The following is a 24,608-nucleotide window of genomic DNA, read 5'->3' on the forward strand; positions in this document are numbered from 1 at the left end:
GCTACCTACTTGAATAGGAAAACGCCGAAATCTCAAAAACGGTTGGTCAGGATTACGATCAAATAACATATTTCAAATCAGCAGTAAAATCTGACAACGCTGCTTCCATAAATTATGCTTCTTTACCTCAAATTACGCTATAAAAATGCTTTCGCAGTTTTCGCGGCTACACCTAAAGCGCATGCGCGTTCTTGAGACAATTGACAGGCTATATCTGTATATAAAAGGTGATGGCTCTTTTACATGTAAGGCGGGACTTCCTTTCTACGTCCCTTGGCAGTTGTGTGCTAGAGCTTCTTGGTTGGGCTATTCGTTTTAATAGAAGTGACTCATCTCTGCAAAATAATCTCCAGCACTCGCTTGCCAACGTCTGCGTTTCAGCCAATCAGGTAGAACAATTTAGGGAACGACACACAACATATTCATGAGTGATACTACACTGCCTGAACGCGTTGTGTGAGTTACTCGAATAACTTCGTATTATGTAATATTTAAGGTGAAAAAAACAACAACGAAAAAAAACAGCAATGGAGCAGGTAAGGAGATTGTTTTGGGATAATCAACTTATAAATGTATTTAAAAAAAAAGCCTTTGTTGGCCTCATGTCAAATGGATGGAAGGGTTTCAGTAGAATATTTTGTTGTTTAGATGAAGCCCATGATAAGTTTCTCTTGTTTATAGGTTTATATTGTTATATTTATGTATTTTTTTATTTTGTTTATTCTACAATATTTATTATGTAGAAGTTTAAATGTATTTGTTGATGGGTTATCATTTGTTTGATTAAGCTGTTGTTATTTACCTTTTACATTTGGGGTTTATATGATTATAGGAAGTGTCCAACAATTTCAGATCCATAAGGGCAAAGTTCCAGGAGGAGATCCAGGTGAGAAACAGACCACTGTTTCCTGAGAAGCCCAAACGTCTCCCAACATCAGGTGTAGGACGTTCTGGTCCATTGACCACCATGAGCTCCAGCTCAGCTGTGGCCAACAAGACCCGTAGTCTACCCTGGGGCGTTTTAAGAAATGGAGAAGACCAGAAAGCTCCCACAGGAAAACACCCAGTTTCATTTCCAAGCTTTCCTCACACAACACCTGAAGTCCATCGATCTGGAGATGGTGGGAACCGGCATTCGCTTAAAGCCCGGCATCTGCCCCTTGTGTTGCCATTGACAAATGAGCCAAAGCACGATGCTGCTACTCCTTCATCAAAGGGATTCACATCACCTCTCAAATGCATCAAGAAACCAATGCCCGCACCATTCAAGTCAACCAAAATGTCAATGTTTGGCAAAGAGATTGGAAAAAATGGTGGAGAGGATTTGAAAAAGGGCAGTGTTCAGGCAGAAGAATCCACCCTAAAGGCTGTGAATACAGAAACTGGAGGGATCCACCAGGCTAGGGTGTCAGATCCTGGATCGTTGAGTCACAGTCCAGATATTCCATCTTCATCTTCTCCAAGCGAATCATTGACGGATTCATCTCCTGGTAGCGTTTCCCAGTTCTTTGATCAGCATGTCCTGAGTACGCTCGAGAAAGCCAGGAGAAAGTTCTCTCACAAGAACATGCTGGTGTGTGGTCGACCAAAGGGCTTCTACTCTAGTAAAGTTGTTGTACCCTCAGAGAGTCCTCCGTCCTCTAGTGAATCTGAGAACTGTCGCCCAGAGACCGTGCTACCTTACCAGCCAGGATATTCCTCCAATGGTGTACCTGCCTATGCAGCCACTTCTCCAGTGAAGATCAATGGAGCTTCATGCAGTAAGTTTTGAAGATGTTTTAATAAGGTTTTGTTTACACTTAATCATATAGTATTTTTCTTTCATATTTTTCCATGATGTGAGGGAAAAGCACTGCATTTACTAAATGCAACTGTGATGTATTAGTCACAGTTGCAATACTAAAACCAATACTAAATATCTTGGCTTTTAAGTTGTGTCGAGGCCCAATCTAGGTGTCATTGGAAAGCAGAGAGTCACATTGATGTGTAACCTATTTTGCTGATTATTTGTCTCATTCTTTTTATACCAGACTTCATATTTTGTTCTAAAAGCTTTAGAAACAATATTGGATCATTCTCTAAGCAAGCTAACAAACAAGTAATTTATTTTACTCATTTTAAAGCTAACAACCCAAGGTAAGATTTGATATAATGGGGCAGTAGTGGCTCAGTGGTTGAGGCTCAGGGTTACTGACCAGAAGGTCGGGGGTTCAAGCCCAGCACCACCAAGATGCCACTGTTGGGCCCTTGAGCAAGGCACTTAGCTCCGGGGGGATTGTCCCTGTAATAAGTGCACTGTAAGTCGCTTTGGATAAAAGCATCTCTACCAAATGTGTAAATATAAAGTTCGAGGCTATTTGGGGCTTGCAGATCAGTGGTCAGCACAGAAAAGAGACATTTGCATTTTATGCCTTACCGAAATAAAATTTCACTTAGTTAAACATTACAGTCACCTTCCTGAGAATGAGAGCTGTCATTTGACTTGTCTATTTAAGTACTATGTGGAGGACTTTTATATTAATTTTAACAATTTCTGCAATGTAACCTCTAGGTGGGGCCAATTTGCGACACAAATATTTTCATGCCATATTGTTTTATGTTATGTAACTAAATGCCAAAGTTTAAGTTCAGATTCTATGCTTTCAAATGATACCACATACAATGGTGGCCAAAAATGTTGGCACATTTTGGCACCTTGGTAAATATGAGCAAAAAAGGCTATGAAAAAATTAAATCTACATTGTTAATGCTTTTGATCTTTCATTCAAAAAAATCACAAAAATCAAACCTTTTAATTGAAGTAAAACAACTGAAACGTGGGAAAGATCTCATTATTAAATAGTTTTTATCCAAAACGCATTGGCCACAATTATTGACACCCTTTTATTCAATACTATTTGCAACCTCCCTTTGCCAAGATAACAGTTCTGAGTCTTCTCTTATAATGTCTAATGAGGTTGGAGAACACCTGGCAAGGGATCTGAGACCTTTCATCCATACATAATCTCTACAGATCCTTCAAATTCAGAGGGCCATGTTGGTGGTCTCTCCTCGTCAGTTCACTCCACAAATTTTCTTTGGGGTTGAGGTTTAACTGGGATGGCCATGGCAGAACCTTGTTTTTGTGGTCAGTGAACCATTTTAGTGTTGAGTTTAATGTTTGTTTTGGGTCATTGTCCTGCTGGAAGATCCAACCAGGGACCATTGTAAGCTTTCTGGCAGAGGCAGCCAGGTTTTGATTTTTATCTGTTGGTATGTGATAAGTCCATAATGCCATGTATCCAAACAACATTAAAGATCCAGCACCACATTTAACCGTTGGCATTGGGTACTTCATCTCTGTGTATGCCAATCCCATCTCTGGTGTTTGCTTCCAAAAATCTCTTTTGTTTCATCTGACCATAGAACCCAGTCGCATTTGAAGTTCCAGTAGCATCTGGCGAACTGAAGATGCTTGACTTTGTTGTTGGATGAGAGCAGAGTTTTTTTTTCTTGAAATCCTCTCAAACAACTTGTGGTGATGTAGGTGACGTCTGATTTATTTTTTTAGACTTTATGACCCTAAGACTAGAGTTGGGTCCGAGTCCACCTTTGTCGAGTACGAGTCAAGACCAAGTCCTTAAACATCAAGTCCGAGTCCGAGTCAGAGTCCAAAAGTGTCCGAGTTGGACTCAAGTCCGAGTTCTTAAAGGCCGAGTCCGAGTCGAGTCCGCCCGAGTCCAGAAAGAAATTAAATTGAAAAAAGATTAGAAATTGTTATTGTCAGTTTTTACATTCTATTAATATTTTAACCTTTCAACCCATTAAACCAATGGCAATATAAAATGAAATAATAAATACCACTATTACATCTTGTTATTGCCATTAAACATTTTTATTTTATGTCAACAGAGCTAGTTTCCTATCAAAAATGTTTTCAAAGAAAAGAAGAGATATACAGTAGAGGTAGCCTATATGTAGAACTTTTATTATATTACAAGTGCATGAAAATACAAATGAACCTGTTTTATTATTGTATCACACTATATTGTCCTCCAGTTAAAGCTGACATTTCAATCATTTAATGCCTCTCCCCACATTTAAATAGGCTGAGGCAATACTCAGAGTAGAATTTAAATATATCAGCTTGTAATAACAAATAAAAAAGCTTTATTACTGTGCTTAATCAACAACAAACTCCTTTCTGAACACCGCTCTCTGGTCTTGTAAAATGAGTTGTAATGAACAATGAACATGCAATGTACTATAGTGCACACAGTCAAGCACTAAACCAGGGCCATATTGCTTTTCAGAAATACAAGCGCTGTGACCATTTTATGTGTTAAGCGTGCACGATGTGGTCTCACGATGAGGCCACCTTTGCTAAAGACACGCTCTACTGGTGCAGAGGATGCTGGTATAGACAGCACTTTTACAACCAGAGAGTAGAGCTGTGGGAATCTCTCCCTGTTTGTCAACCAAAATTCAAGTGCTGTATTTGTGTCTGTGTCTTGAATGGCATCAAAGTACTTGTGTATCTGAGCTGAAATGCTGCATGTATCCTTAGCTGAGTGGCTCAGGTGCTTGTGGGCTCGATAGCGAGCTAGAAGTCGTGGGCATTTGCCAGGAGGAGAATCTGTGGTTTCATCAGCATCAACTCCAGAATGCAGCATGTCTCCATCTGCTGTGGCCTCGCCCTCAACTTCTGCAGTCAAAGTTTCTGAAAAATATGAAACATGCACAAATAACACACGTTAAAATGCATTATTTGGATTTAGGGACCTAAGGACCATTATTGTATGCCTACTGCATATTTCTATGCTCTGCACAGTCTGCAGTATACAGAGTATATATTTTTAGGTTATTAAAGCAAATAAACTGCATTACCTATAAGTGTTCTTTTCAGATCCTCTCTGAATTTCTTCACTGAATCTGGACTCTCACTGTTGGTTACATCTAGATCAACCCAGTTAAGACCAAACTGAGGATCAAGCATTGTAGCCAAGAAATATACATTATTGTTGAACTGGTCCTCTTTCCCATTTTGCTCAACCATTTTGGTTCTCACAAAGATCCCAGAGAATCTCTTTAAAAGTGATTGCCGAAGGGCTGTGGCTAGTGGCCGGCAATGACTTCTTGACTCTGATATTTGGAGCAGATGAGTGTTTAAATCAAGTACAGTGGGGACCACCATACTAATAGTGACCATTTTCTCACCCTCTGTAAGGTCTGTTGCTTCTGCAAAAGGATAGAGAACAGAACCTAAATCCTTCAGTTGATTCCATTCACGAATTGAAAAAAGAACATGTTGGAAGTCTGAACTGCAAATTTGAGTGAGATCCCTATGGTCAAGTGCTGTAAGGGCCTGTAGCTGCTTGAATGTACTGTTCCAGCGTGTGGATGTAGCTGCAGGAATTGATCTATCTGTCCCAAATGTAGCCTCAAATCGCTCTTTAAACGTAGTACTTGTATGAAGTAATGAGGTTAATTTTGACATTTTGGCAAGTGCTGAAGAAAAGGCCTTGGCTTCTTTCATTCCATCATGCACAATTAATTGCAGAGAATGTGCAAAACATGACAGCCTTTGTCTTGTTCTCACCATGACAGTCTCGTCTTCCCAGGTCACATCCTCCCAAAGACTCTCATCATCTAAGTTTTCCTCTTCTGCATCACTGTCATCACTGTGCTGCTCTTCTTGTGGTAGCTTGACTTTGAATGCACACTTCATATTGGCTGCATTATCAGTTATAATGTACCTGACTTTACTTTCAATGTTATATTCATCAATGATCTCGTCAAATGCCATGGCTATGTTGTCTCCACTGTGTCTGCCACAAAACCTCCTACAGTCTAAAAGAAAGGACTCCAGCTGATTTCCATCTTGGTTTAATCCATGGGCTGTAACACCGAAGAAGGACCGCATGGTTCGATCAGACCATATGTCAGCAGTTATGGACACAGATGATTGGGTCTGGAGCTTCCTTTTAATTGAATCCTTCACCTGGTCAACCAACAAAGGAATGTGTTTTTCAGTGATTGTTTTTCTTGCAATGGGAGTGTATCTGTTGTCCATTACTTTCAAGAAATGCCTGAAATGCTGATTTTCAACAATTGACAGAGGTAAAGTGCAGCCAATGAGCAGATCCTTAATGATGGCATTATGAATTTCTTGTTGTCTTGGAGAACTTGCATCATAAAGTTGCACTGCTTGTTTGGTCAATTCTGGTCTTGCAAATCCTGCTATGCTGGGCTGTGCTGCATCTGCTGGTTGCTGCTGTCTTTGGTACTCTCTTATTCTGGGACAAAAAAGAGAAAATTTGAGCAATTCTTGGTAATTCAAAAACAGTTTTGATTCAAATTTCAACCACAAAATTCAAAGTTTTGTTTAAGCTACTTAACTAGTTATTGCAATTCAGATCACATTAAGTAATTGAATGAAAATAACATTGCATTAAGAGCAAATTATTTTACATTTAAAAGGACTATATTTACAGTCCCTGCATTTCTGTGGTGATATGTTAATTTCCTTATTCTTTACTAAAATGTACAAAAAAAACACGTCTCAATCAGCAGGGTTTATGTTATTTCCCACATTAAGAATTAAATTACATTTAACATTTTGTAAAATTAAAGACCGGAATCTCCACATGCTAATGTTTAGGCGTGGGCGATACTAAATCTTATTTCACGAAAATGATGTTTTATAAGTAGGTCTGCATTCAAGTAAGAACAAATACTACAGAAATTAAATAGGCTAAAGCAATTAAATGTAAAACAGACTTCACTGTATGACACGCACAATGATTCTCATTAAATTTAATAAAGTTAGTCATCAGTAGAGTAAGTGAGTGATTTTGTTTGATTAAAATTACGGCAACAGATTAATATTGGACTGATATTGATATTGATTGAATTGATTTTTCCCAACTGTTTACATTCACTTAAGACGTCTGTCTTACCAATGTACATAACCGGCTGTGTACATAAAATGTACATAACCGACTGTTTACATGAATACTTGGCCAGACTTACATTTTGACATGATGTGTGTGAATTTATTTGACCGTACATGCGTAAAACCATTAAATCCATTACTGATGATGCACATTGAGGCGGCCTCATTTCTGTTTGCACGATTTAAGTTGGCGCGCACGCACACACACACACACACACACACACACACACACACACACACATACCTACTTAACCACAAAATGAGGTCGTATGACAGAATACCCTAACTTTGGGGACACCCCTTTCTAGAGGGTCTAGAGACAAAAGAAAAACATGACTGCACTTCAGGAGATGCTCTCATTACAAATATCACTTGATATTTTCAATAAAACCTTTCATTAAAGACCTGACAAATTACCTTCACTTTAGGGACAGTATTTTTTATGTCACTTTTAGGGACATACACAAACTCTGATCAAGTCAAACTTTTAGGACTTTGTGGTGATACACAAACTCTGATCAAGTCAAACTTTTAGGACTTGATAATTAAATAATATTAGAGGGTGAAAATGCTACAAAAATTTATTCCAAGTAGGCAGAAACATGCTTCAATGCAAAGTTCTCATATTGACAAGAAATGTACAAGCCAGCACAGAGATATCATTGTTAGAAAGTAAAATATCAGTTTCTTCATGGTTGAGGATTAGACAACTGAATTTTTATTTGGACTTTTGAGATGCCACAATTAGACAGGCAAGCCACAATTCTTCTCACTATTAACTTGAATTGCTGTATAACCTTAAGAAAAAAAAATGGTTTGAACCAAATTCAGCAGTGAGAACCAATATTGCAACCAACTGATGATGTCATCGGTGCTTGAATCAGCAAAAACTTATGTGCTAGTTATTTTACTTCTAAGTGCATCCCCAAGTACAGGTTGCTGTGTCACTCATGTGACTCATGCCACAGATCTATTGACACCGAACTCCAACCACCTCCTGCAGGTAGTGCTGATGTCATGGTTGGGAGGATTACTTTGAAATGTATTCCACTACAGATTACAGAATACAGGCTGGAAAATGTAATTTGTAACATGTACCATTAGATTACTCAAGGTCAGTAATTTATTCAAAATACTTTGGATTACTTCAGCACTGGTAGATTTTTTTTCACTTGTTTTGACTATAAAAACTCAAAATACACATGTTAAAAATACATTCTCTGAAAAACTGAAATATCTTATGCAGTGTTGTTTCTAAAACAAGATCACATTTATATGGATAAATATTCCTTCCATCTGAAAGCACTGAATATTAAAAAGAAACAAATGACAATAAAATGCAAATTAATCTCTTTGATCTACAAAGTGGAAAACTAATATTACTAATATTTTGTATTTTAAATACGTAATCCCATTACATGTATTCCGTTTCTCCCCAAACCTGTCGCATGACACATTAACAACTTTTCATGCCATCCTAAACTGCCAGTGTAAAAGCCCTCAAAACCGACACTATAAGCGGACTCCAGCGTTACACACACACTCCACTTAATAGACATTTCGAGGACTCAGGCGTTACACACACTCCACTTAATAGACATTTCGAGGACTCAGGCGTTACACACACTCCACTTAATAGACACTTTGAGGACTCAGGCGTTACACACACTCCAATTAATGTCACTCGAGGACTCGGACGTTACACACACTCCAATTAATAGTCACTCGAGGACTCAGGCGTTACACACACTCCACTTAATAGACATTTCGAGGACTCAGGCGTTACACACACTCCACTTAATAGACGCTCGAGGACTCAGGCGTTACACACACTCCACTTAATAGACATTTCGAGGACTCAGGCGTTACACACACTCCAATTAATAGACACTCGAGGACTCAGGCGTTACACACACTCCAATTAATAGACACTCGAGGGACTCAGGCGTTACACACACTCCACTTAATAGACGCTCGAGGGACTCAGGCGTTACACACACTCCAATTAATAGACACTTCGAGGACTCAGGCGTTACACACACTCCAATTAATAGACACTCGAGGACTCAGGCGTTACACACACTCCACTTAATAGACGCCGAGGACTCAGGCGTTACACACACTCCACTTAATAGACGCTCGAGGACTCAGGCGTTACACACACTCCAATTAATAGACACTTCGAGGACTCAGGCGTTACACACACTCCACTTAATGTCGCCGAGGACTCAGGCGTTACACACACTCCACTTAATAGACGCTCGAGGGACTCAGGCGTTACACACACTCCAATTAATAGACGCCGAGGGACTCAGGCGTTACACACACTCCAATTAATAGACACTCGAGGACTCAGGCGTTACACACACTCCAATTAATAGACGCTCGAGGGACTCAGGCGTTACACACACTCCAATTAATAGACGCTCGAGGACTCAGGCGTTACACACACTCCAATTAATAGACACTTCGAGGACTCAGGCGTTACACACACTCCACTTAATAGACACTTCGAGGGACTCAGGCGTTACACACACTCCACTTAATAGACTCTTCTAGGACTCAGGCGTTACACACTCCATTAATAGACTCTCGAGGACTCAGGCGTTACACACTCCACTTAATAGACACTTTGAGGACTCCGGCGTTAACAAACTACGTCTTGAATGACTCTTTGGGGACTCTGATACTGATATACAAACAATTGAGGATAGAAAAACACACCACACTGTATTGTACAAGCAAACTTTTTTAAATTGACTTTGCAATATATAACATTGACAGGATGTTGCAAAGAATATTACATGCAAATGCACTGCATGCACAATCATTCTCTTAATCCTAAGAAATGCCAAGATGTTGAAAGAGCAGTGAACACATTGTAGAAGATAAAATATAATATATACTTGAGATCGAGAACCTTGGCCTAAACAATTAACTATATCTTCATTCCTCCCTCTTTTCCTCTACTTCACTTTCCTCCTCCATCTTTTTGTCTACTTCACTTTCCTCCTCCCTCTTTTCCTCTACTTCACTTCCTCCTCCCTCTTTCCTCTACTTCACTTTCCTCCTCCCTCTTTCCTCTACTTCACTTTCCTCCTCCCTCTTTCCTCTACTTCACTTTCACTCCTCCCTCTTTTCCTCATACTTCACTTTGCACTCACTCCATCTTTTGTCTACTTCACTTTCGACTCACTCTTGACTCTACTTCACTTTCCTCCGCAATCGAATGTCATTGAATCGAATCGACATCGAATCGAATCATTGAATGGAATCGATCATTGAATCGAATGAATCGAATGTGAATCGAATCGAATGGAATGAATCATCGAATGGAATCGAATGAATCATCGAATGAATCATTGAACGAATGAATCGAATCGAATCGAATCATCGAATCGAATGGAATGAATCGAATCATGAATGAATCGAATGGAATGAATCATCGAATCATGAATCATCGAATGTGAACGAATCATCATCGGATCATCGAATCATCGAATCAATCGAATGGAATCATCATCATCGATCATCATTTGAATCATCGAATCATCATTGAATCGAATGCATGAATCATCATCGAATCGAATGAATCATCTGAATGTCATCAATGAATCAAATGTATGATCGAATCAATGAATCGAATCGAATCGATCGAATCATTGTACATGAATGCAATGCATCATCATCGAATCATGAACTGAATCATCAATCATTATCATCATGCATCGATCTTAGTCACATCAATCAACATCATCTTGTGCTACTGCAATCATAACTCAGATCATGACTTCACTTTCATCCTACCTCTTGTCAAGTCTACTTCAGCTATCAATCCTCACTCTTTTCATCCATTTCACTTCTACTTTTAACAACTGTTTTCAGAGAAGATGAAAGAGTGTTAAACACATAGTGGTGAACAGCTTATGAAACAAAATTCAAAAAGTGCTGAATATTGAAAAGTCATTTTACTTCTACGGCTACAAAGCACCCTTTTTTTTTGAGAGTTGTGATCCTGTTTACGCACATAGTTTTTCAGGCCAGTCCATGTTCGCTCCTTCAAAGCCTCTGGCTCTGCTTCAATGCATCTTTCACAGTCTTGCTTACCAGGAACTTTGCATGTCTTGATGAACCTCATCATGTGCCTTTCTATTGCTTTTACCTCAATGTCCTCCCATTTTCTTTTTGGAGCCTTTAAAGAACCTGAAAAAAATAAGGAAATAAAGTTTTAAATCAGAACCAATCATGACATATTGTAATCTGTAGATTATTAGAAAATGTGAAAAGCCCTCAGATGCTTATTGCTCAGGGATGCCAACTGCTTACATTTCAGGAAAATTCCCAGCTTTGAAACCAAAATCAGTCACCTACATGATGTGTGTTTGAAAGAGTTTGTGTCAGTGAGGATGGGGCCCAAATGGCCAATGGCAGTTAGTAATATTTGTGCTATTCTTTGGCGATCTGACAGGAGTGCAGTTTTAGATAAACAGCTGAGAATAAGGTGAGGCTGCCTATGATCACATAATAGTATTAACACAATAATATTAATCTTCTGCTAAAGGTGCTGTTTCTCTCCTGGTAATGTTGTAATTAAAAATGACAAACAAAATTATCACGTTACCGTATGGGATTAATTAGTAAATTGTTCTTAATCGTGAGTAATGCATTTACCGTTGTGTTCTGATGTCCCAGTGTGTATACTGGGAGGACTTTTATAATGGCGTCTATGTTGTGTGGCTAGATGGCGCCACCAATCCAATGTTACTTTCAGTTTTTTCCTGCCTTTCCACAGGTGTGAATGTGGGTTAATACACACAAGGTTTTTTAATAATACTCTTTTACAAGTGGTGTATGCTTTTTTGAAACACTAAGTTTGAGTCATTGCAGTTTATATTGGTTATAATGATGCAAGTTCCTTGTGGCGATTCGCGAGCATATGTTAACCGCTATTTACCCTTTCATTTGCATAATAGTGCACATATTCATGAACGTGGCTGTATGGTTGCTGTGCAAAACAAAAAAAGAAAGCCATATACTTCCAACTGATTAATATTGTGGAGGATGAGTGTTAAAGAGATTTAATGCCCATTTTAGGACTGCACAATATATTTAATTTATTGATATATCAAGGGCTTGCAAAAATTACATTATTTTAATACTTTAACTTTCATGATGACTTTTTCTTACACAATTCCCACATTGAATGAAGTCACAACAATTGGATCAAAAAATAAAAATAGACTCATTCAGAATATCCCACAATATGCTGAAATTAACTATATTCATTTATTTTACAAAGCAAATACAAATAATTGCATTTTGATATCAATCAGTAAATGGCATAAATAAATACAGTCAGGTCCATAAATATTGGGACATGGACACAATTCGAATCTGTTTGGCTCTATACACCACCACAATGGATTTGAAATGAAACGAACAAGATGTGCTTTAACTGCAGACTTTCAGCTTTAATCTGAGGGTATTTATCAGGTGAGCGGTGTAGGAATTACAACAGTGTGCATATGTGCCTCCCACTTTTGAGGGACCAAAAGTAATGGGACAGATTAACAATCATAAATCAAACTTTCACTTTTTAATACTTGGTTGCAAATCCTTTGCAGTCAATTACAGCCTGAAGTCTGGAGCATAGACATCACCAGGCGCTGGGTTTCATCCCTGGTGATGCTCTGCCAGGCCTCTACTGCAACTGTCTTCAGTTCCTGCTTGTTCTTGGGGCATTTTCCCTTCAGTTTTGTCTTCAGCAAGTGAAATGCATGCTCAATCGGATTCAGGTCAGGTGACTGACTTGGCCATTGCATAACACTCCACTTCTTTCCTTGAAAAACTCTTTGGTTGCTTTAGCTGATGCGCTTCTGGTCATTGTCCATCTGTACTGAAGCGCCGTCCAATGAGTTCTGAAGCATTTGGCTGAATATGAGCAGATAATATTGCCCGAAACACTTCAGAATTCATCCTGCTGCTTTTGTCAGCAGTCACATCGATCAATAAATACAAGAGAACCAGTTCCATTGGCAGCCATACATGCCGCGCCATGACACTACCACCACCATGCTTCACTGATGAGGTGGTATGCTTTGGATCATGAGCAGTTCCTTTCCTTCTCCATACTCTTCTCTTCCCATCACTCTGGTACAAGTTGATCTTTGTCTCATCTGTCCATAGGATGTTGTTCCAGAACTGTGAAGGCTTTTTTAGATGTTGTTTGCAAACTCTAATCTGGTCTTCCTGTTTTTGAGGCTCACCAATGGTTTACATCTTGTGGTGAACCCACTGTATTCACTCTGGTGAAGTCTTCTCTTGATTGTTGACTTTGACACACATACACCTACCTCCTGGAGAGTGTTCTTGATCTGGCCAACTGTTGTGAAGGTTGTTTTCTTCACCTGGGAAAGAATTCTTCGGTCATCCACCACAGTTGTTTTCCGTGGTCTTCGGGTCTTTTGGTGTTGCTGAGCTCACCTGTGCGTTCTTTCTATTTAAGAATGTTCCAAACAGTTGATTTGGCCACACCTAATGTTTTTGCTATCTCTCTGATGGGTTTGTTTTGATTTTTCAGCCTAATGATGGCTTGCTTCACTGATAGTGACAGCTCTTTGGCTCTTATAGTGAGAGTTGACAGCAACAGATTCCAAATGCAAATAGCACACTTGAAATGAACTCTGGACCTTTTATCTGCTCCTTGTAAATGGGATAATGAGGGAATAACACACACCTGGCCATGGAACAGCTGAGTAGCCAATTGTCCCATTACTTTTGGTCCCTTAAAAGTGGGAGGCACATATACATACTGTAGTAATTCCTACACCGTTCACCTGATTTGGATGTAAATACCCTCAAATTAAAGCTGAAAGTCTGCAGTTAAAAGCACATCTTGTTCGTTTCATTTCAAATCCATTGTGGTGGTGTATAGAGCCAAAAGATTTGAATTGTGTCGATGTCCCAATATTTATGGACCTGAATGTATATTGTAAGTGACCTGCATGCAATTTGGAACAAAAGACAACTTTGTGATCTCTGGGATAGATCGTAAATACTGTAGGCACCAATGCTCTTTTTTGGGAAACACAGCCCTGATCTTTCCCATTATACATTTTAAAATTAATTTCAATTTAAAAGGTAAAATTTTAGCACTTTCAAAATCAGTGATTATTCATGATTAATGATGTAAAATTATGTGATTCATCACGATTAAAACTTTTAATTGACCGACAGCACTAGTTGTAATAAAAAACACAAGATTGTGTCATATTCTTATAAACAGCATTGTTTTATACTATGCATATGTTCTGTGATTAATGAATACAATTGTAATTACATAAAAAAAAGATGTGTGAAAATATAGAAGCCGAACAAAAGCCAGCAAAACAGCGAAACCTTACTGAATGTACATTTAAATCATTTACTTTCTTTAAACTTGCAGTCTATTTTCTCTAAAAGAAAGCCCAGAGGCATACCCCAAGATATAAAACAACCTTTTTACTTCGAACTGGCCTCCCTGATTGTTGTCTTTAGTTAATATAAAAGTAATTCTTGGTGATTAAATGATTGGTTAAAAACTTTGCTTACTTTGATCCTTTTGTGATCCAGACAGTTGAGCCGTCTCTTCTGGGGATGCTGACTGAGATGGGTCGCTGCAATCCTCCTCATCACTTGACATATCATTAACGAGGGGTTCAAATTGTTCTAAAGAAAGCATTGATGAATGAAAATATAATATCGTCATAGCATCATACTTTCAAATGTAATTTTTTTTCTTACATTTTCTGTCAAAAAACTTGCATAGACAAAAATATTAGCATAGACATGCAAGCATGCTCATACCATTTGGGTCAATTTCAATCTCATCAAGCGTCTTTCCTTTGAAGTCTGAGAGTGTTCCCTTTTCCATTGCTAACAAGACCTTGCTCATCTTTGCCAGCTGCAGCGTCCCCTCCGATAGCGGTAATATTGTCTGTGGATTCTGATATCATGACCGAGGAAATCAGCCAATTGATCTGCTTCGTTCTCATCAAGGTTCAAGATTTTTGACATGGTTGCTATGTGTTTCCTCAGCTTAGTTGATGACAGTGCTTCTGGATTCTTTATGCCACATTCCTGAGCAGCTCTGTAAATGCACTCTCCTCCTCGGTATGCAGACATTGCTCCTGATCTGGCAAACAGAAAAGGATTCTCAGCTGGGACTTCACAAACCTCACGTGTTTCAACAAGCAGCTCCATGGCAGAAACCATTGAAGGCTTGAGAAGCACAGGAACCTTTCTCCCTCGTTTACCACGGATCTCAACTTCGGGTGAAGTGCAGACACAACTTTCTCTCGAACTCCGAAAGACAGATCGCTAGGTCTTCATGTAGCTCAGAAGAATCCCTGCTTTTAAAAGCTGCCAAAAGCATTCAGTGATACCTCACCTTCTCTTCTTCTGTTGAACAGGATGACTTGCGTCAATGTGACCTTAGCAAGAGCTGAATAGCTTTTTGCCGATGGGCAGTTTCTGAGCTTGCTTAGGAACTGTTTGTGTTTCTTTTCAGATGTGCATGCAGAACTTTGACATCTTGAGTGAAAGGAATGATCTGAGGCGTGTTCCACTTGGCTTCTTTTAAAGTAGTTAAAGCACCAGCAGAAATGTATTAGTTCCATCTTGCCTGGTGTATTTTTCTGAAGTCTCGAGCACACTCAGCACGTTGATGGTCTCCGTACATCATGGCATTGCTCTCAACAATACTACAGATCTTGTTTAAAGAATGACCAAGTTTGAGAGCTAGAGAGGAATCGTGGTAGCAGTTTTTCTCTTCATCATAGCCAGATACAACTTTAACAGCTGAAATGACTTGTTTGAAATTTGCTGGAATGATGAAGTCCACCATAGATCTTAGCCGAGTAATCTTCCTTGCTTCAAGAAGAAGTCTGCCAACTTCTCTCATCTTCTGTCTGATGTAGTCATGTTTATTAACATCAGATCCCATCCTATTAAACATGTGCTCCCCAGTTGCATGATGCAGCAGTCAGAGTGAACAACACGGGAAACTTCATCATAGTTCATAATGGAAAGTATATTCTTTAAACCTTTGCTCACTTCTAAACCAACTGGAGTTTTCAGGCGCAGAGTGATCGGACTCTTTTCCTGCCCTTGGATTCATCATCTTTAGGTTTCAGAGGACAGTTCTTTAAATGTTTCCAAAGGCTACAGCTTGTTGTAAAGCCCTTGGCAGTAAACACAGTGAATGAAATCCTTGGCTTTTTGCTCTCTTTTGGACGGTAGCAGGCAACCATCTCTCCATGTCCATTTCTTGCCACATCTGTGTTGTGGGCAAAGTTGCCCTTTTTCTAAGGAGGTTTAACTGGATTAGCCTCTCTTTAGAATGTTTTGGAAGCGTAACTGCCTTTGCAGCGTCCACTTCATTGCGATGGACAGATTCAAGGTGTCTTGCCATTTTTGAAAAAGGCTTAGAGCAATAAAGACAATACTGCTTCTTATATGACTTGCGATCCTGCACAGGTGATGGCATTGATTGAATAAAAGACCTATCTTCAGAAGAGGGTCTGTCTCTTTAGTTTTGCATTGCACTTTAGCATTTGGTGATGGTGTTGTCACGCCTGTGTCTGATGAACTGCTTGTATCTTTATAGCTTTGTGAAAAAGGTGAAGTTGGATTTTTCAGAGAACTTTTGACCATACCTTTTCAGAAGTCTTTTCATTAGCTTCATCTAAGCTACTTTCAACCATGCTATATCCAGAAGCACTATCATCTGATTACGTCTGAGCTGCTCTTGGGTACATAGTCAACATGGCTGTAGTCTGTAACATCTGAATCACTGAGGGCTTTCCATGAGTACTGAAAAGAGAACAACACATGATGAAAATAAGGATGTACAATTTCAGTAAGTTTCAGTGCTCAAATAAGGGGAGTGAACTTTTAAATAAGATAAGGTGTTAGTAGTCTATGGGCATTATGTGGTTTCTGTAAATCTAATTAGCATTGTACTGTGGTTACTTAAGTGTAATGACAAGCAAGACACTCTTTCAGGTTATCATACAAGCATTAAAAATGCTGCATAGCATATCACATTACCTCTCACATAATTTCTCTAATAATCTAAAATGCCCTTCTTTGGAGAGTAATATGTGATTGGAATTTGAGTGCACAAAAATTTTTATCAAATAATTATGGTTGGACATTTATGTAATAATAGTGACTTATCTTAATAGAGATATTAAGACTGGGTGGCGTTTCATCTCCACGATATACTGTATATATTTATATAGAAATAAAGTGTCAACTGGTGGAGATTTTTTTATATTGTTAATATCATTGTATGTAAATATCTAATGCTTCACCTGGTTGCACTGACAGACAAACATGCAGAAAGATGAACACACAAAATCTTGGGACAGCATTGAATTTGATCATTAGCAAGAGGAATGTATTTTTATATAAAAATGTGCCGTTTTCTCATGTTCTCACTAGGGCTGGTTTATAGGATGATTTAATTGTATATCGATGAATAGAGCTGGGTAGTTTCCAAATATTTTAAACAGTATCCCATTTACCATGATTTTAAAAGCGTGCTAATCGAAAATTAAACAATTAAAATCATTTCGGATTTTAGAGACAGGCTGTGTCAATTTTCATTGCTCTGTTGATTGTCGACATGTTCTCTAAATAGAATCAGCGGATGACATCAGCGGATGATCACTTTTGCACTGATATTCCTGGCCAAATTGAGAACAGATACTAAGGATGTCTGCATACTATTTACATGTCACAGCAAGCATTGTCCTACATAAAGACATTGGAGTAAGCCATGTGGATGAATCTGCTTGTTTTAGGTGCTTATGCCTCAAGTTGGCTGGAGTTTGTTTTGTGGAATATTTCTTACAGGACATTGGAGTGAGTTTGACTGCACAAAGAACTGAATAGATGCTTTGTGCAGGTTCACTAGCGGCTGGAGCTTGTTTTGTGCAGGCCCAGACCTTCAAGACAATTAAGTGGATGAATCTACACTTTTTTTGTGTGTTTATTCCGCTTATGGGCTGGAGTTTGTTTTATAGATGATCTTCTGATGTGTAATTCTGTTTAAAAAAATTGTGTGGAAGCACCGGACTTGAGCAATCTGATGGCAAGTTTGTGCTAGGGACTATCGTAGGCGTACATGGACTGTTTGAGTTTAGAGGGATGGACACCAATTGGTGATGTTGTGCGTAGGGTTAATGCACATGTTTTTCTTTTTTTTGCTGGGGAAAGTTAGGGGTTGATTGTTGCACCAATGTGGAATGTGGTCTTTATAATTACATTTTTATCTAATTTCTCTACTATGTTAATGTCAAATACTAATATGAGTGGATTGTCACTCTTCACATGGAATGTGAATGGTTGGGACACCCATAAAAAGAAGGAAGGTTATTTATTTTCTTAAAAGCGTAAGAAATAGGATATAGTGTTTCTTAAAGAAACACAAGTTTTCTGCAGGAAGCTGAACATTTTGGGAAGATATGGGATGGACATGTTTTCTTTAGTGCTGGCTCGAGTAAGAGCAGGGGAGTCATTACATTGATAAGTAAACATCTACAATTCAAATGTCTCCAGCAGATTAAAGTTAAATTAGAGTCATTATTTTTTTTTTTGAAATTCAGGGGCAAAGGTTGATTTTGGCTAATATTTCTGCACATAACAATGTGCATTATAACAATATAATGTTGGGAGGAGACTTTAATCTATTGATGGATTCAGTCCTTGATCATAGTAAAGGAAAAGTGTGTAAGTCCCCTAGAGCAACATCTACGCTTCAGAGGATGTGTACAAATCTTGGTCTTACAGATATTTGGAGACTTTTGAACCCATATGGTAGGGTCTATACATTTGAATCCATATGGTAGGGACTATACATCTTAGTCTCTGATCACACTCTGGTGAGTTTAAAGGTGTTGCCACATACAGAGAAAAAAAAAAAAAAGAATATAGTTGGTGTTTTAATGTTTCCCTTTTGCAAAATTCTGAGTTCCAACTAATTTTAAAGTCGAAATCATTGTTTATATGGAGTCCAACTGGTCCTCATTATCTTCTGTGGGCGTGGCTTGTAGACACTTAAGGCATTTCTTAGGGGTGGGATCATACAGTATGCCTCATTCATCAAAAATCCAAAGCATGAGAACTTCGTGGAGTTGGAGGGAATATTAAAAGTGCGAGGCAGAGCTGAGCGCCAAATGTAGATCTGATGGCCTCAGAGAATTGACCCGATTGAAATACAGATATAATACTATTTTGTCATACTTTGAGTCGGGGGACAAAGCAGGGAAGCTTTTGGCTAGATATATAAAGGAAAGAGTCTTTTCTACCATTCCCTCAATTAAATCTGCTGCTGGTGAAATATTTACCATTGATATTAATAATACTTTTAAAAGAAATCTATCTTGATCTTTATAGTTCCATGTTTTAGATCTACTGATGAAGATATTAGAAATTTTGTGGAACCATTAGATCTCCCTAAACTGTTGACTGAGCAAACATTTTTTATTGATTCTGGAGATAAACTTGGAGGAGCTTGGCGAGGTAATTAAGCCCTTACCTACAGGCAAGGCTCTGGGGTCTAAATTCTATTTAACTGGTCTAAATCTGAAACTTTGGCTCTGACAGCATACTGCCCGTAAACAGCTTTTCATCTGACATCTTTCAGTGGCCCAAACAGGGCATTTAGTATTTGGGTATTTTATTCCCAGCAAATTTATGTGATTCAGTTAATTCAGAGTTAATTTTGACCATTTAAAAAAAATTTGAGGGATGTGGGCAGGTGGGGTATGTTGGTTAATTGTATATGTTTTTAAGTCATCAAGTATTTTATTTGGACTGTTTGTTTATATGCGTGTCTGTTGTTATTTTATGTTTGACCACTGGAATGTATGTGTGGTTGCAGGTGGTGGGGGGGTACATAAATGTTAAAAGTTGTTTAAATTGAGTTCTATTTCATTTTTAGGAGGCAGTAACTGCATTACCCAAGCATAAAACAAACACAAATTAATGTGCATGTACCAGAAGCTAAACTGGTATGGCGACATCCACAGATTGTCTACTAAATGTGTATACCCACCTCCCTTAATGAGACAGGCTCAGGTTCCTGTGATAAGCCATTCCCTGCGGTGGATGCAGCACAGGGCAAAGGTGATGAGGATTGCGGCACATTAAGTGGTGAATGTGATGGTGTATCAGATGTGCATACTTCAGTGGGTGGCGGGGACAGCTGGAAAACATAATCAGAAGTAATATCATATGGACTAAATGAAAGGCTCAAAAGTACCAAAAAGCACCTGTAAAGAAATTGAGGTGTTAATTATTTGTGATCGTCTGTGTTCATATATATTACTCACCGAGCAATCTTTTTGTGACAGCTGTTTAGTGACCTGATCATGCAATAGCTTGAGATGTTTCTTTTCACTCTCATTCCTCTCAGTCTCTGCTCTTTTAAAGCGATTATAACAATCTTCATGATGTTGTGCATAACTTTGACATTCTTGATTGAAACAGCTGCTGTAGATATAAAAGAGGTATTTAGCTTAAGCCAAGAGTAAAATATACATTGTCAATGTTAAAAACTGTGGCACCTAAAGACATTTAAGCATCACTGAGGTGAGCCAAAAGGTAAGATGTATGTTTTGTTAATTTAACGAAGTTGTTTTATTTTTGGTAAGCACTGCTCTGGTATAGTTGAGGGAAAAGTGAGGACAAGTCAAAGAAATTTTGTATCACTTCTCACTTGACTTGTTAACACTTACATTAAGCGTGCGTGGAAGGGAAGAATGTGACCAGAAGTGAAGATTATCATAACTTTTTAATTCTGTTATTTTCTTATAAACATCATTAATTTAGCTTGGGAAGACATTAATGGCGGACTGCAGTTGTGTCGATTACATTGGGACTATCAAAATTTGGTACCTGTTGACTTGCATTGTCACGGACCTACAGAGCTGAGATATTCTTCTAAAAATCTTTATTTGTGTTCTGCTGAAGAAAGAAAGTCATATTCATCTGTGATGGCATGAATATAATGAAAGAATTGTTATTTTAGGGTAAACTACTCCTTTAAGAGTTAGTTATATTGTTTTAATGCATTGTAAAATCCGGCCTCTAAGCTTCAAAATTACCCATTTTGTCATTACAAGGAGTGAAGCAGAATTAACTGTACTTACCGATTTCTGTGGGCCCAAACTGCTGACTGATTTTACATCACTGGATTCTGTTGACGGTTCATTTAAAGACTGGAGAAATATGAGACCATAAAACACATTAGCAATTAATGACAGGAAAAAGGCATCATATATTGCTGCTTATGAATTCTAGCATTTTCTTTATGGTACCTTGGCTCTCCACGGCCAGTCGAGTACGCCATAGTTGTAAGTGATTTCTTCACCTGGTAAAATGTCTCGTACAGCAAATAGACAAAGATGAGGCTTTTTCTTCACTTCAACAGTTCTCATTTTGCAAGTTGGATTTTTGTGCTCATCGTTGACAAGTCTTCCCAGGGACTTGTCTTCCTTGGATGCATCCATACTATATAAACACACACACTTACCATTAAATGTATGCAAGACATATACAGAAGTGTTTTTCACATCTACAGTCTGTTTTTATATTAAAGGCACAGTTCACTATAATTCTCTCATCATTTACTCGCCCTCATATGACTTTCTGTCTCCTGTGGTAATCATTTTTGGCGTGTTTTGGTCCTTACAATGTAAGCCAATGGAGTCCAAAGCTTTCAAGCTCAAAAAAGGTTATAAAGGGAAAACATACAGCTGCTCAAAAAAATTTAATATTGTGGAAAATTCATTCAAAAGTGGAACTTTCTATATTCTAGATTCATTTCACATAAAAATTATTGTTGCAATCTTGATGATTACTGCTTACAGCTCATAGAAATAAAAAATCCAGTATCTCAATATATTAGAATACAGAATTTATAATACAGAAATATCAACCTGAGAAGAGTTTTAATCAGCTAATTAACTCAAAACACCTGCAAAGGTTTCCGAGCCTTTAATCTCCGTCTGGTTCAGTACACACAACCACAATCATGGGGAAGACTGGTGACTTGACAGTTGTCCAGGCGACACTCATTGACATCCTCCACTAGGAGGGTAAGCCACAGAAGGTCATTGCTGAATGAGTGCTGTTCCATTCCAAGACCAGAGACAACGCCAGAACCGTCTTACCTGGGTTAAAGGAGAAGAACTGGACCGTTGCTCAGTGGAGAGGCCAGTGTGAAGTTTCCACAGTCAGTGATGATATGGGGTGCCATGTCATCTGCTGGTGTTGGTCCACTGTTTTCTCTCAAGTCGAGAGTCAATTCAGCCGTCTACCAGGATATTTTAGAGCAATTCATGCTTCCATCTGCTGACAAGGTTTTTGGAGATGCTGATTTCCTTTTCCAGCAGGACTTGGCACCTGCCCACAGAGCCAGAACTACAAGTAACTGGTTTTCTAACAATGGTATTACTGTGCCCAACAATACAGACAAGCTGATGGCCGCTATCAAAGCATCCTGTGCTTCCAGAACACCTCGGCAGTGCCACAGACAGATTGCCTCCATGCCACGCCACATTGATGCAATAATTTGTGCAAAAGAGCCCTGACCAAGTATTGAGTGCATAAATTAAAATACTTTTCAGAAGGTTGACATTTCTGTATTATAAATTCTTTATTCTAATATTTTGAGATACTGGATTTTTTATTTCCATGAGCTGTAAGCTGTAATTATCAACATTAAAACCAAAAAAAAAAATTTCATGTGTAAGGAATCTAGAATATATGAAAGTTCCAATTTTTAACTTTTCCATGATATTCACATTTTTTTAGATGCACCTGTACCTCTCAAGTGTTTAGTCCATGTCTTCTGAAGTGATAAAATTAGCTTTGGGTGAGAATTCAACCCAAATATGTCATTATTCTCTATAAATCCTCAGCTGTAGTTCATGAGAGAAGCTGGTTTACGGTTGTTTGCACTTGACACATGTGCAGAGCACTCTACATTTCAAATGTGAAAGGAGTTATTCATGAATAAAGATTTATAGGGAATGATGACTTAAATTGGGAGTCAGATAGAATAAGAATGAGTAAATGATGAGAGAATGATCATTATTGGTAAAATTGGCCCTTTTACTCTCTTGAAGAAAAAGATCTCTTTGAGCTTCCCTGCTACATCAAGTCAACAGTTCTTGATGTACTTACCATAATATTTTCCATGCCACTGAAAATCAAACAAGAATGTGCTCTCAGTTTCAGTGTAGTTTTTAGTTCGTTCAAGACTCTCCTTTGAACTCAGAAGTTCACCTCTGTATTCAAGAACAAAGTCTCCTCTGCAGAAAGATTCAGTGGTGAAAGCGCCACGGCCTAAAGCAGAAAAAAACATTATTTTGATTACTGTTACAGGGTGTCTGCAATCTCATTTAATAAGTAAAAATGGAAATATCTGAAATGTACTAACATTTTACTAATTCAACAGTTCAGCTGCGATACAAAAGTAATCCAAAGTACTTATATTTGAATTGTCTTGCCTTTATATTTGCTGATGTACTGCTCTTGAAGACCAGGCTTTTCAGTTTCAAATATGATGTTATCTTCAGCATCCTGCTGAGGTCTTCTACGTCTTTTACGGATAGCCAGCATGCTGAATTCCACACATAGGGCAATTTTCATGAGGGAAAAAACGATTATATAAAATTAATGGAATAAACAAGCATAATTACAATGTAAAAAATATCTTAGAAAGAATTGTTCAATCAAAAGAGAGAGAGAGAGAGAGAGAGACTCCAAATTAAATAATGACAGAATGTTGATTTACATTGGGGTTTAATCCCACTGGTCACAACTGTGATCACACTTTGCTTCCATGTTTGTGGAGTATTACAGTAAGAGGTAAGATATAAATAATGATATACACCAAACTATTTCATTTCTACTTCACCACAGAAAGATAATGTCCTCAAAGCAAAATATGTTAAAATACAAATAGCAAATTTGGTACCTTAGGTACTGCTATTAATGCATTTCTAAGATTTACACTGAATTATATCCATCAATACACAAATGTGACTAGTGGGAAAGCACAAACTTAATTGGCTTAATTGTTTAATCGTCAACTTCATAATTAAACAGGTTCAACTAACAATTGACATGAAGAACACAAGTGAATACAACGCTAAACATCGATTTATTAGTCAAGAATCTCTTATTGTATATTTTTATGACAAGACATCTTACCTTTTCTTCCTTAATGAGCGTGTTCAGTGTTGTCGTTCGCGGGAAAAACTGTCTTCGCTCCATTAGACGTCATTGTCACGTGTCTGAATTCCCGGGAAAACGAGGTTTGTCACGTGTTAAACTCGCAATGACACACATTCATACTAACGATTTCTGCCATATACGATATAAATATTATGTTTAGTCTTGTAGGAAGCTTTTCTGAAATTAAATGTTTAGACAAATATTCTGATAACGTCTTTTTTTCTTATTCTGATACAGATTTTGCCAACTATGTATTTTTATAGTGCAAACACAGGACATTTAAATGCTAAAAATGCATAATCTCATGTTCTCATGAAAACTGACATTCTACCTTTCGTTTAGTTGAAAAAACGCCACATATCAAATGTCTTTCAAAACATAA

At 38.2% G+C, this 24,608-nt stretch overlaps 2 protein-coding genes across 2 annotated transcripts in view; one reads left to right on the plus strand and one right to left on the minus strand.

Annotated features, from left to right (window-relative positions):
- Positions 1 to 527: 527 nt before the first annotated feature.
- LOC127649398 (uncharacterized) overlaps positions 528 to 24,608 on the plus strand; it is a 45,791-nt gene continuing 21,710 nt past the window's right edge. Inside the window, exons 1-2 of the mRNA XM_052134470.1 lie at positions 528 to 536; positions 833 to 1,760. Of these exons, the coding sequence (XP_051990430.1) occupies positions 528 to 536; positions 833 to 1,760 (937 nt within the window). The remainder of the gene's footprint in view (positions 537 to 832; positions 1,761 to 24,608) is intronic.
- On the minus strand, positions 4,133 to 6,152 carry LOC127649399 (uncharacterized). The gene is made up of 2 exons (XM_052134471.1): positions 4,867 to 6,152; positions 4,133 to 4,699 (listed from the first exon to the last, which is right to left on the minus strand). The coding sequence occupies exons 1-2, from the start codon at positions 6,050 to 6,052 to the stop codon at positions 4,266 to 4,268; spliced, it is 1,620 nt and encodes a 539-aa protein (XP_051990431.1). The 5' UTR covers positions 6,053 to 6,152; the 3' UTR covers positions 4,133 to 4,265.

This window comes from Xyrauchen texanus, chromosome 9, assembly GCF_025860055.1.
Source record: "Xyrauchen texanus isolate HMW12.3.18 chromosome 9, RBS_HiC_50CHRs, whole genome shotgun sequence".
Taxonomy (NCBI): Eukaryota; Metazoa; Chordata; class Actinopteri; order Cypriniformes; family Catostomidae; genus Xyrauchen; species Xyrauchen texanus.

Excerpts from the sequence above, each read along its gene's own strand:
- LOC127649399 (XM_052134471.1), bottom strand. The coding sequence starts at position 6,052 with ATGGACAACAGATACACTCCCATTGCAAGAAAAACAATCACTGAAAAA. Across the intron at positions 4,700-4,866 it reads TCTGAAAAGAACACTTATAG|AAACTTTGACTGCAGAAGTT; the intron begins GTAATGCAGTTT and ends CATATTTTTCAG.